This window comes from Podarcis gaigeae (genome assembly GCF_964106915.1).
Source record: "Podarcis gaigeae genome assembly, chromosome: 2".
Classification (NCBI taxonomy): domain Eukaryota; kingdom Metazoa; phylum Chordata; class Lepidosauria; order Squamata; family Lacertidae; genus Podarcis; species Podarcis gaigeae.
Genome location: NC_139679.1, coordinates 62,359,058 through 62,372,237, shown reverse-complemented (window position 1 = coordinate 62,372,237; position 13,180 = coordinate 62,359,058). Strand labels below are relative to the sequence as shown.

Here is a 13,180-nt window from a genome sequence, read left to right as displayed (position 1 = left end):
AAGACTGGCCCATACGGGCAGGGGTACCTTTACCTTTACCTTTATATTATAAATAAAGCTATTCAATCCATTAAACAAATATACTTGATGTATCTCATTTATGTTGAAATATTGATTGTCCCTTATGGAACTTGACAAAAAAAATAGCATTATGCAAACTGAATGAGGATCATGAGTTAGTTCTAAAATATTTGTGAATCACTATGTTAATCTCATTTTTCTTGCTACAAAGCTTCAGGTAAAAAGTTATTAAATAATCTGATCTATATGCTGACATTGCCATTTACTGTTTGATTTTTTTTTTTTTTTTGCAAATGATTGTGATGGTGATTATAATTCTTTTATTTCGGTTTTACAGATAATTAGTCTATTAAATGTATTCACACCACAGAAGTCACTAGAAGAATTTCAAGATGTGTGAGTTTACTTTATTGTGTTTTCTTGATAAATATCCATTTAAGATTTTAAGACCAGATTCTTGATGTTCTCTGCCTGGAAGCAGTTGGCCTATAAATGATTTTTAAAATATATTGTGCTTTTTGGAGAAAAATGCTGAAGCCTTCTTGTAAGCTAAGCATTGAGACTCATGAACAAAACATGACACTCCCCCCAAGTGTTTATTTCATCATTAGGAGATGGGTTATTGCTTTGTTTTTGTTTTATTATGTGTTCTCATTTTGTATTTTTATGTTATGACCCGCCCTGTGATCTTCGGATAAAGGAAGGTATCCAAATTAAATAAATAAAATAAAAAATAAATTTTACTGGCCACATAACTGACATTGGGGAGAGGGAGTTGCTTTCTTTATTTTCTTTTGCTGAAAGAGCAGTCAAACCAGTATCCTGACAATATTTTCAAACTGAGATGTGAACTAATGTCAGTTGAAGTTTTGCCAATTAACTTCAGTGGGAGATTTGTACCCAAAGTAATAAAATAATAGATTATTTGAGTCTGGATTGCTAAAAAATATTTCTGCTAAGAAAACAAAATTGTATAATTGCGTCCACTGTAATTTCCATTTTGCATTCCCACAACATGTTAAGCTATGACATACTGGGGCTGTGCAAACTTGTGGGCTCCTAGACCACCCATATCCTTTTTATGCTCTCACCCATGTTGAGCTAAGCTGAGGTCTGGCTTAGTTTGTTGTCTGTACCTGAGCTTGTGGTTACTATCTCTCATTGCTAACTGCAAGCTGTAGTCAACGTTTGCTCTTGTAAAAAATACTTTTTTAAATGTTTCAGGTATTTAGTTATGGAACTAATGGATGCTAACTTGTGCCAAGTAATTCATATGGAGTTGGATCATGAAAGAATGTCCTACCTTTTGTACCAGATGCTGTGTGGTATCAAACATCTCCATTCAGCTGGTATCATCCATAGAGTACGTAGTGCTATTACAATTGTATCGATAACTGACTTTCATTAATTAACCTCAATAAGAATATTCAGCTATATTTGAAAGGGTTTATTTTATAATGACATGACAATTAGGACTTGCCATGTTCGATCAATCCCTTTTATATTCTCATACAAGAGGGAAACAAACGATATCCTGTGGTCGTGAATTCTGAAGCTTAACCAGATTTGTCGTTCAGTGCCCAGAACTGTTGGGTTTTCACTCCTCACGTTCTACTTTAGCTCATTGCCCTTGCTGAAAAGCCTAGGTTGTCATCCTATACCCACCTAGCTAGGAGTAAGGCTCATTAAACACAGAGAAACCCAGCTCTGAGTAGCCATGTATACAGTTGTACTATAAGTTAACTATACGGTGAATTCTTAATGAGTGGCTGGACATCAGCTTCTGCACAGCAGGAGCCTACACCCATTAGCAAAGCTTCCACACCTGCCTTTTTGGGGGCAAGGAGGGATTCTTTAATATTTACTCGTACATATTGTGCAGTATTATTTGCATTAAAACAACTTCTAGGGACTGCCTAATCTCAGATGACCCCACCACAGGAAAGATGCATCCTGGTTCCTAGTGAAAAATGAAGGACAAACTATGGACATTCCAAAGACTAGAAAACAAGACAAAAGCAGGAGAGGGGAAAGCAACAGCTCTTTATGGTTGACTGAAACATTGACAGATGGGAGTAGCTAGGCTGGCTCATTTCACAGAAATCACTTAGATGGTACCTGCTTATCTTGCTTTGTAACTTTCTAGGAGTGTGAAAGACTTGCTTTTTGTTTTATTCTGAGGAAACTCAAAAGTTTGGGCCCACTGCTTGCAGATGCCAGGGAAGGCATTTGCGGATGCCAGGTTGCCAATCCCTGTCATATGTCTCTCTGTTGGCAGAAATTGGCGACCTCCCCTCTCCTATAAAACAGCGGCCAACTGTTGGGTGGGGCAAGAGCTAAGGATAGAGCTCCGACAAACTTAGTTATTCCCTTCTTCCAATAGTAGATGAATTTCACTCTGGAGTCTCTTCCAGCCCCAATGTGTTAACTGGGGGGAGGGGAACGCTACCAAGACTCCCCATCCCAGAAACTCTTAATCATGCAGATTCTCCCCCACCCCAAACACAGCACCACCCTATATATTTTTAAACATTTAATTGAATGTATTTTTTCTTAGGATTTAAAACCCAGCAATATAGTAGTAAAATCAGATTGTACTCTCAAAATCCTTGACTTTGGACTTGCAAGGACGGCATGTACTAATTTCATGATGACCCCATATGTAGTAACACGATATTACAGAGCACCAGAGGTTATTCTTGGCATGGGATACAAAGAAAATGGTAAGTTGCAGAACAGAATTACGTCTTGTTGGGTACTTGACCAGTTGTTAGATTTCTCTGTTTCTTGAATGTATTCTTATCATTTGAGAACTGTGTGTAGTAGGGTAAGCATCATGGGGTAATTTCCTGAGGCAGTGCTGCCAAGTTTTCACAGCCTAAAGAACTAGTTTTACCTTCTTATCTTTTAAAATCTCCCTATGGAAAGAGAGATGCTGCTGGTGAGGTAGTGGAGGAGCCACCACTCAGCTACCACCAGCACTAAGCATCCTCTGAGGGAGAGGGTCTCTGAAACAGGAGGCACTGCTGGCTAGTCAGCCTCCTTCATCCAACACCACCTCTCAGTATACAGTATGTTGATAAGGCTGTGGAGATTACATCATCTCCTAACTCACTGGCTACAGTAGCAGAGTTAACTAAACTGATTATCTAGGTTGCCAGTCTGGCAATAAAAAGCAATGGTGCATGGTGCTGAGTTTTTCTCTTGGTAGAGCAGAAATGTGTAGTGTGTAAGCTCCCTTTTAATGTTGCCTCCCAGATATGCCACTATAAAAATTAAACTCCAAAGGCTTATGGAGGTTTTACTAAAAAATACGCAGTCAGGAAGGAGACTATGCGTATGTAAGGACCTCAATCTAGGAAACGCTAGTTCTGTTTAACACACTTTCAAACCAGGGACTAGTTGGCTATTATTTCAGTTTAAAGAATACTGTATAAAATAGTCTGTGGTGAATTTTTTGTTTGGGTTATTCTGAATAGCTGCCATGAATGTTTAGTGTGTACTGAAAATGTGTTTGTAGATTTGTAACTTTTGTCCCTATTACACCTAACATTTAATAGTGGATATCTGGTCTGTTGGGTGCATAATGGCAGAAATGGTGCTCCATAAGGTCCTGTTTCCAGGAAGAGATTGTATCCTTTATAAGACTTTCATGGACCACAAATGTGAACAGTTGAAAATAAGACTGAAGCGATTTTTGAGGAATTGCCAGACCTGCCTTAATATGGTGGCGTTATATTTTTAATGCAAAATGTTTCTTCGTCAAAAGTTAAAATTTGCATTTAGATTAAATGTTCTTGTCCATGTTGTTCAACAACACGTTAGCAGTTTCATTTTTTTTGCATTGTTGTGTTTTTAATGTAAAAATGTTTTTGTTTTCCACTTTAGTTCACGACACTTCATAATTTTGTCATTTCACTTTTACTTTCAGTTGATATCTGGTCAGTTGGTTGCATCATGGGAGAATTGGTGAAAGGTTGTGTGATATTCCAAGGCACTGATCGTATCCTTCCCTAATAATTTTGAATCTTAATCCACATTTACCAAAGAGTTATTTCACTCACTTATGGATGCAAAAGATGCTAATCCCCTGCCCTCTTCTTTTTACTGAATGGATCTGCCACGCATGTTCAAAATTTGTGATATTAACCAAGCACTTAAACTTTTATTCTCTTCTTTGTCCACATTTAACTTCGGTGTTTGAACATTAATCATTCTTGTTTGGAATTTCATTTTTGCAGTTTTAATGGTGCTGCAAATTTCCTTGATGTTATTGGCACTGTTTAAACTGAAAATTCCACAAAATTACTGCTCAAAATTTATTGTTTTCTCTTTTTTTGCATTTCTCTGCATAATGGAAATAGCCTCACAACAGTGGTTTTGTCTTGTCAGTTCTTATCTTATCCTGTTCTCTTCAAAAGGATAGTGAAGGCATGCAGGTTAGAAAAATATAATTCCGAATGCTTAATTTCATGAGATTTTAATGGTTGATCATGTGTTAACCTAATAACACAATTAAATAGAAGAAGCTTGAATTTTCATTTTCTCAATTTTCTCCCATATATATTATTTTATTCTCTAAAGCCTTATGACCAACCTAACACAATTCTTCATGTATGCTGTGTCTCTTTTAAGTTGCATGTTAACACTAGTTTTCATATTTGCTGTCTTCATATATCTGTGCTTCATGCTTAACAAATTTCTGTGCAGAAAATGCATCTTACTTGTTTGAGCTCCACCAATCTAGTATCTGTTTCTCTGATCATTACTTTATATTATTGCTTAAAAGTGTTGTTTACTTGAAAGTCAATCTCAGGTGCAATCACAGTCTCTTCAGAAAACACATAATTTAATATATTTCAACAGATACTGGTACTTTTCATGACTGAGCAGAAAATTGAGAAGGGTCTTAGTGTTGACATCTTAATGCTTTCTTTCCCTCTTTATACCCATATTGTTTTCCACCTTTGTGATTTACATGGAAGCCATGTAAATGACTATTGTCCCTATTGAAATAAGCATTTGGTTGTTATTTTATAATTTGGGTTTGCAATCTGTGACCTAGAAGAAAGTCAGGGAGAACCTTACTACTTGAATCTTGCTTTAAAATAATCAGCCAGTTGTTTTGTCACAGTTGTTAGCAAGTGAATGTTCAAATGGCAAATTCCAGTAGGTCTCTGAATGAACAACTCACAAAGTACAGAGGTAGTATTTAGAGACAGAACAAATTTGCACAAAAACTTACTCACAAATTGACTTTTGCTATTTGGAGCTTTTCATCTCTCTCTCTCTCTCTCTCTCTCTCTCTCACACACACACACACACACACACACACATATCGTCAAACACTTCCAGAAGTACGTACAGTGTGTGCAAGTTTCTCCTCAGTGCTTTGGGATATTAAAAAGACTATGGTGTTCTCTGTTTGCAATATACAGTATAGATCTTAGGCACACCAAGCTATCTGTAGTACCTTATGCACATCCTTTTAAATAATTATTAGGACCATGCAGCTCCAATTTGGGATTCTGAAGGTGTGTGAGGGATGAGAATTGTTTCTTCCATTTTAAATTTCATTTGTTGCAGTTTAACAACTTGAGGGACTTTATAGAAGGCCACATTTAAAGGGACTGCCTCATTAATTTCTACTAGCAAGCACTATCTAATAATTATATTTGCATGTGCACTCTTTGTTCCTAGATGAGAGGCACATTTTAGTAATTTGGATTGTGATTATTGATACTTCTGGTGTGTGCTGTTGAAGATTTACGGTGATGCCCAAAAAACCTCATTTGATATCTATTTCTGATTAAGCATTTGTCAGCCATGTGGAACTTGATTGTTTTCACCTACGGAGTTATTCCAAAAAGATTTATTTCATGTAGACTAGACTACTGAATGCACCAGAGAGCAGAAACTGCACAAAATTGTTGTTTTAAAATATTCTGGAATTCAGTAATGAAATACATGAAATGAAATACGTGGTTTGTACACAGTTTTCGAAGGCTGCAGTTTTATGTCCCTGAAAGTACATCCTATTTAATTAAGTAGTAGTAACCTCTGAGTAGACATGTTTTAGGACTGCGTAGTGAATGAAGATTCCTTTAACTCTAGATTGGTGGAGTTCTTTAGTAAAATCCATTTATCTATGCAGATCAAGAAGCTGTCTTTATTTGTGCAATTTAGCATGTGATGTTTTAACCTTTTATAGTACTTGGTATCAAAATTCCATCTAAATGCATTTGAGCAAGGAAGGAAAAACTGAGCAATTAGCATGTTCATCTGTACAGAACACACAGATTCTTTAAAAAGATACCTTAATGGCAGCAGTGATGTGGCTTTTTTATTTGGAAAACTGTACTGTAATATATATATTCAAGCTAGAAGTATTTTTTTCTGATGCTTTAGAGAGCTAGCTAATTTAGCATATTTTGCTTGCATTTAGTAAACAAGGCTTAACACTTTGAAATTGCCAAGCCTGTGGTTGCAATTGGCATCCATTGATTGTTACTAAAGAATTTATGAAATTGATTTTCTTTTGCCAGCATACTAAATTTAAGCTATTGTAGTAACTAACATAGAGAATCTTATAATGGGATATTAAATATGTTTTTCACTGTGTCCTCAGTTTAAACATACATCTGGATTTGCCTTTATGAAGCCTACAGAAGTACGATAAGACATGATGTTGGACATGTCTTCTCCTCCCAAAAAGAGAAGTATAGATAGCCTTATATAGCCCCATAGACTGGTACTGTCATTCCAGTGCTGTGCTCACTCAGGTCAAACAGAAAATATTGTGGGTAATGTCCTTTACCATATTGGAAGAACTCATCTATTCCATTGAATTCCAGTGAATTCTTTAAAGAAGGGGCAGGGAATTGAGAGGGGGCGAAATTCTGCCAAATACTTCCATTCTATAAAGGTCTGTGGAGAAAAAGTTGTTGAGGATCAAAAATACTATTAAAAGCATGATCTTGCCAGTTAAAATGTACAGCTCCCCAGAAATAAATATTTGTTGGGGAGGAAGCTGCCCCAGTAGGACATGTTATTTTAGGGGTTGAAACTTAATTTTTGGAGATTTCTTCAGTGAAGGGTCTTTAAAGTATGTTTTTGGGAGTGAAGAATTCAAATCTGCTATTATTTTTCTGACTGGACAACATTTAGCTTGGTAAGTCTATATCTGAGGAAGAAGCACATAAACTGCTTTTGGAAAACCAAAGAATTATAATTTTACCTTCTGAATATGTCAGCTAATGCTAAGCAACAGCAACATAACTGCAAGTTCTTGGCAATCGTTTTTAATGATTTCAGTGCAATTCTACACACATTTTACTTACCAAGCACAGCTAAGTTATATTAATTTAATTTAACCAAAATATCTTTTGAAATTCCTAATGAGCACTCCTAATTTTTGTAAGTTGTAAAATCCAACACACCCTGTGGAACTGAAGTATTTTGATTTGGGATTTGGTTTTGTGCAGGGAAGAGGGATGTAACTGAAGAAGATACTACTTTCAAGTTGATTCTGAAATTTTGTCTCCATGTACCTTTTAAATGCTTAAGTTCAGAATCCACTTGGAGTACATCCTGTGACTACCTGCTAGGCAGTTATCCACATAGGCGACAAGCAGAAGCGTTTCGAAATTCTACCAGCCCAGAGTACAAATAGGCCAACAAAGTTTGGATCTAACTTGTCTCTCAAGCCATTCCCAACATGCTTCACAACCTTTTGTGAAGAGCCAGTGTGGGATTGTGCTTAGAGTGTTGGACTAGGACTTGGGAGGCCAGGGTTCAAATCCCTGCTCAGCTGTGAAGCTCACTGAGTGACCTTGGACCAGTTACAGTCTCTCAGCCTAACCTACCTCACAGAGTTGTCATGGGGATTAAATGAAGAGGGGAAGAGCCATGTATGGCACTTTGAGCTCTTCGGAGAAAAAGGTAGGATATAAATGCAATAAATTAAATACGGTAGCTAATTCTTGTACTATACATGCTTTTTGGTGGGAAAGGGGGAACACTTTTATTTTCCTAAATGAAACTGTTGCAGATATTGACCAGTGGAATAAAGTTATTGAACAACTAGGTACACCATCAGCAGATTTTATGAAAAAACTGCAGCCTACTGTGCGGAACTATGTAGAAAATAGGCCAAAATATCCAGGTATCAAATTTGAAGAGTTGTTCCCAGACTGGATATTTCCATCGGAATCTGATCGGGACAAACTAAAAAGTAAGATTTCATGTGTGCATTATTCTTGTATTTTCATTTTTCTCAAGGTTGTGAAACAGGCATCATTATTTTTTTGTACAGGCTTTTAATACTTCAAGTTGCATTATAGAGTTTAGGTTACCAGACCGGTTGGTGAAGACAGGAATTACTTAATTTTTTTATTTGGGACATTATAACTGTATGCCATAGCCTATCAATATATGTTTCTTTGTTTTGGCATTGTTAATTCGTGTTTTATTTTGCAATTGAATCATACTACAGTGATACCTTGAGTTACAAATGCTTCAGGTTACAAATTCCGCTAACCTGAAAGAGTTACCTCGAGTTGAGAACTTTGCCCCAGGATGAGAATGGAAATCATGTGCCAGCGGCGCAGCTGCAGCAAGAGGCCCCATTAGCGAAAGCACACCTCTAGTTAAGAACAGTTTCAGGTTAAGAACAGACCTCCGGAATGAATCAAGTTTGTAACTAGAGGTACCACTGTATTGTCCTGGCAAAAGCCCCATTGTAAGAAACAGCATTCTGTGCTAGTAGAGCAGTAGGAACTGTCAAATTTAAAAATCAAACTAACAAATTTCAGGGATCTTAACCAGAATGCTATGGTAATTGTTTGGGGTAGGGTGGATACTTTTTTCTAGTTGATAAAACAGCATATTCCTGTTGTCTGTCACTTAGCAAAATGCAGATTATCATTTTTTAAATCCACGGTTTACATTAAGCATGTTTATTGTATTGAGTGAATTCCAACATCCTTACTGTCACTTGTCAAAATATCCAAGAATAAAAAATACCTTATGGTATGTGCCTGTTATGAATATGTATTTTGTACCTTACCTTTATGCTTCAAATCTTCAGCTAACGGTCACCCTCCTTTCCATTTTCTAGCTGGTCAAGCTAGAGATTTACTATCAAAAATGCTAGTAGTAGATCCAGACAAACGAATTTCGGTAGATGAAGCTTTGCGTCATCCATATATCACTGTTTGGTATGACCCAGCTGAAGCTGAAGCGGTAAGTTTACCTTTAAAGTTTATTCAAAAGAAATTATAAGGTTGATGTCACTATGGCAGTGCTACTTACCTTGGTGAAAATCTGAGAGCATATTTAGATTTCTCCTTGCACTAGAAAAAAGTGTTATATATGCTATGTATGTTATATATGCCACACTAATTGCAGTGCAGTTCCATAATAAATCCCACCAAGTCACATTTCCCAGTCTTTAAGCCATCCTGTATTTTGCAGCTCTGTGGCAAGACAAAAGTCAGTATGAGAGAGTGAAGAATTTGTATTTATTTGATTCTTAAGAACTGGGTAAAAGAAGAAGGGTAGAGGAGGCAGGGGGGAGAATAAACTTGTAATTCAAAAGGTTGCAGAGGCTGCCAACATCCAGTCTCCTTTAGACCTTTTTCCCCTTCTGGGGTGAGCATGAGAGCTGCTCATAAAAAAGGGAGGAAAGCCTGCATTTTAGGATAATTGTGACTGGGTATCAGCATGTCTAGCAAAGAAAAAAAAAGGTAGCAGGAAATATGGAAGTTCCTGCATCCTTTAACTAGGTGGGTTTTTTTGGATATGAAAAACCATATGGTATATTTGAAGTGGGGGTGGGGCTTAATATTTAGAACTGCAGAATGTTTTCATGTAAAGTTAATGGAGTACAAGGATTTTGCATGCAGCTAAGCACTGGGCTTGAAATGGGAGGATGTTCAGGAAAAATGATTCCAAATAAGACCTGAGTTGGAGCATGAGCTTCTGTCTTTGCATATAGATTGGTATACTGCTGCTAATCTCATATATGCTAAAATTGCAGGCTTCTCTGTTGTTTCCTATGGGCAGCTCCAAATTTTACCTAGGGGAGGAAAACGGTCTAAAGGAATTTAGAAGTTCTGTGATAGTAGTGTCCATGGGAGGGAGAGAACCAGCTCCGTGACTAAAAATTCAGCAGCCTATTAAGATCATGTTAGGGATGAGGTAGGAGCACTGAAATATTGCTGAGACAAAATAAGCCTGTTAACTCATGCTAGGTAGCTATAATGCCTTTTCATTAAATGAAATAAAAAGCACAGACCTCCTTTGTGGGGATTTTTACTGGAAAATTTGACTAAATTGAGTAAAAGTTTAAAAATTGCTTATTCTGTTGAAAACTTGATCATATTCCTGTGCAAATTTTATTGCTAGATAAATTGATTTGTCAACTACGTACAATGATTGATTGACTAAAACTCCTTTATTTGGCTGCTACCCTATTAATTGTAGCATTTACTAATCCTTGTATTCAAAAAAGCAAATTATGCGATAACAGTAGAAACTAGCTTTGATGAAAAGTTTATAAAGAGCCTTTTAAACAGAAACATTCTCTTATGCAGCTTATGTTTGTTTCAATGGAAATAACACATGAGAACTTCACAGCTCAATAAACGATCGTTTCTTCTTTACACTTGTATTTCATCTTGGGAATTAATCTAAGCTTTATTGAATTCAAAGACTTTTATTTTTAACCTTTTTTGTAGCCTCCTCCTCAAATCTACGATGCACAGTTGGAAGAAAGAGAACATGCCATTGAAGAATGGAAAGGTAACCATGATTTATTATATGCTATGATGCTTGAGAACCTTTTGTCATAGATGCTTTATAAACAAAAATTAAACATAAGTATGCTCTTACAGTGAAATATGACTGGGTGGTTATTTGAGACAGAGGGGTTTGCCTGAGAGTGTTGTGTCAGAACATAGTATTTGTTTCAAGATTTTAAAAAGTACTCTTGTAATTTTTCTTCTCTTTCTCTCCTCCTTCCTCTTCCATTTCTTTTAAATGTAGAACTAATATATAAAGAAGTAATGGATTGGGAAGAAAGGAATAAGAATGGTTTGGTAAAAGAACAACCTTCAGGTTAGTCATTGATGTAATAGTCTATTTTTGTCTTCAGGAGTTCTTTGTGCTGTGTTATAAATCTGTTGTCATTAACAACGGAAGTTTCCAAGTAAGTTATGTTGTTCAAACTCTTGTTCCAGTGCAACCTGTTTCAGAATGTGCACAAACACCTAGTAATAAAATAATTGAGCTACATGGAATTATAATATTAATTTCTAGCTGTGGGGAAAGATGATAGAAGAAGTTGAGAGCTGTGGATGGGATGCCTTTTCCCCCTGAAGTACAGGTGAGGAGCCTCTGACCCTCCAGGTGACAATGGACTACATCACACACCATCCCTCACCACTGAGGAATAAAAGTGTTCTCTGTAGCTTTAAGGTTTCAGGAGAGAATAGGAAGTCTTCCCTCATTGCTCTGAGTGACATTTGCATCACTTGTATTCTCTCCCAGCAGCAGGCAGATCCATCATGATGAGAAACAAAAATGGTGTGATCACATTCCATAGAACTGTTCGGGAGCAAGAGCCAGTGTGGTGTAGTGGTTAAGAGCAGTAGTCTCGTAATCTGGGGAACCGGGTTCGCGTCTCTGCTCCTCCACATGCAGCTGCTGGGTGACCTTGGGCCAGTCACACTTCTTTGAAGTCTCTCAGCCCCACTCACCTCACAGAGTGTTAGTTGTGGGGGAGGAAGGGAAAGGAGAATGTTAGTCGCTTTGAGACTCCTTCGAGTAGTGATAAAGCGGGATATCAAATCCAAACTCTTCTTCTTCTTCTTTTTGAAAGGAAATTTATGGGGAACAACACCCCTCTCCTTTTTATTTTAAAGTTGTCTAGCAGTCCTGTAACAATGATGAATGGAAGCACTGTCTAGCTTGGCTTGCGGTCCCAAGGAATGTAATGGGGAACGCTGTAGGGGCTCATACCTACTTGACCTTGAAGTTTAAATTTTACAAACATGTTTTCTTCATATCAGTGGTGAATGCAGGCAAGATAGCAACCTGGCAGTCTCTTTGGACATTTGCCTGGCATTCTGCTATAGTATAGACAGTGATGCCACAAAATAGGGTGATGTTGGTGGAGATGCACTGATGAATATTTTTAGCTGACACAATTTCTACATCCTTCTCCAGGTAAGAACTTCTCACTGTTGTCATAGGGGACTGCACAGAGACCACAAAAAAGGAAACAGAATTTCTCTTTCCTGTAACTGCTGTTCTAGGAGACAATACAGTCACATAGCCTTTACCTGCTCTACAGACTACAAATATGAAATGAATGAGGTGCTGTCCCTACATCTTGACTGACATGCTTGGTAGCAAAAAGCTTGTCCAGGGAACAAAAAAGTGCAATTAAAGTACCAGAACGCTGGAAGATTTCTCTGGAAGATGTGGCTCATGCACACCTCCAATGGCCCAATTCACATATAATGCTTTATTTACTTACTTATTTCATAAAATGTATGCATCGCTTGATTGTAAATTAATGTCAAATATTGCACATGTTTGTACACAATGCCAGGCCTACTCAGGTGTGAGTAGCAGCAATATTGATTTCATTTCAATAGCAACCAAACTTGGCAAAAGCAAAGACACACTTGACAACCATGTGGGAGCAGAAGGATGGCAGGGAGTGTGCAAGCCCAGCTTCCTCTTGCTCATGGAAGCTAGTTCCCCATGGCCTGGCATTACGAGCAATATCTGAGATTAATTTTCTGTGCAAAATTACAGGTAAGTACAGCACTGGTTCTTTTGTGAAAATTAAGTGCACACAGCGCTGCTTCTAACACTGGCCTAGCCCAGCCTCACAAAAACAGAGTAGGAAGCAAGCATGAAATGCCCATCACTGATAAGTCAAAGCAAGGTTTGGTAGTTAGTAGGCAGACTACAGCAGTTTGCTTTCATCAAGTGAAAAGGAAATGTCTACATTTGGTAGGTAGAAAGCAAATGTTCATATTTGAGAAATGATCACATAGGTTCTTCATTTACCCTTTTGCTCAGTGCATTTGATAGAGGCATTGATTCAATGTAGAGATTAATTTGGGGGCCAACACATTTGCATTTA

At 37.4% G+C, this 13,180-nt stretch overlaps 1 protein-coding gene across 6 annotated transcripts in view; it reads left to right on the top strand.

Annotated features, from left to right (window-relative positions):
• MAPK9 (mitogen-activated protein kinase 9) overlaps positions 1 to 13,180 on the top strand; it is a 41,253-nt gene that overhangs the window by 15,244 nt on the left and 12,829 nt on the right. For 4 of the 6 annotated variants that reach the window (XM_083728580.1, XM_083728583.1, XM_083728581.1 and 1 more), the window contains 8 exons: positions 359 to 417; positions 1,246 to 1,384; positions 2,579 to 2,744; positions 3,953 to 4,024; positions 8,072 to 8,254; positions 9,140 to 9,264; positions 10,761 to 10,824; positions 11,068 to 11,139. In XM_083728580.1, coding sequence (XP_083584706.1) covers positions 359 to 417; positions 1,246 to 1,384; positions 2,579 to 2,744; positions 3,953 to 4,024; positions 8,072 to 8,254; positions 9,140 to 9,264; positions 10,761 to 10,824; positions 11,068 to 11,139 — 880 coding nt within the window. Of the gene's footprint in view, positions 1 to 358; positions 418 to 1,245; positions 1,385 to 2,578; positions 2,745 to 3,581; positions 3,654 to 3,952; positions 5,166 to 5,293; positions 8,010 to 8,071; positions 8,255 to 9,139; positions 9,265 to 10,760; positions 10,825 to 11,067; positions 11,140 to 13,180 lie in introns of those variants that run through there. The other 2 variants (XM_083728582.1, XR_014561600.1) reach the window with 2 other exon arrangements.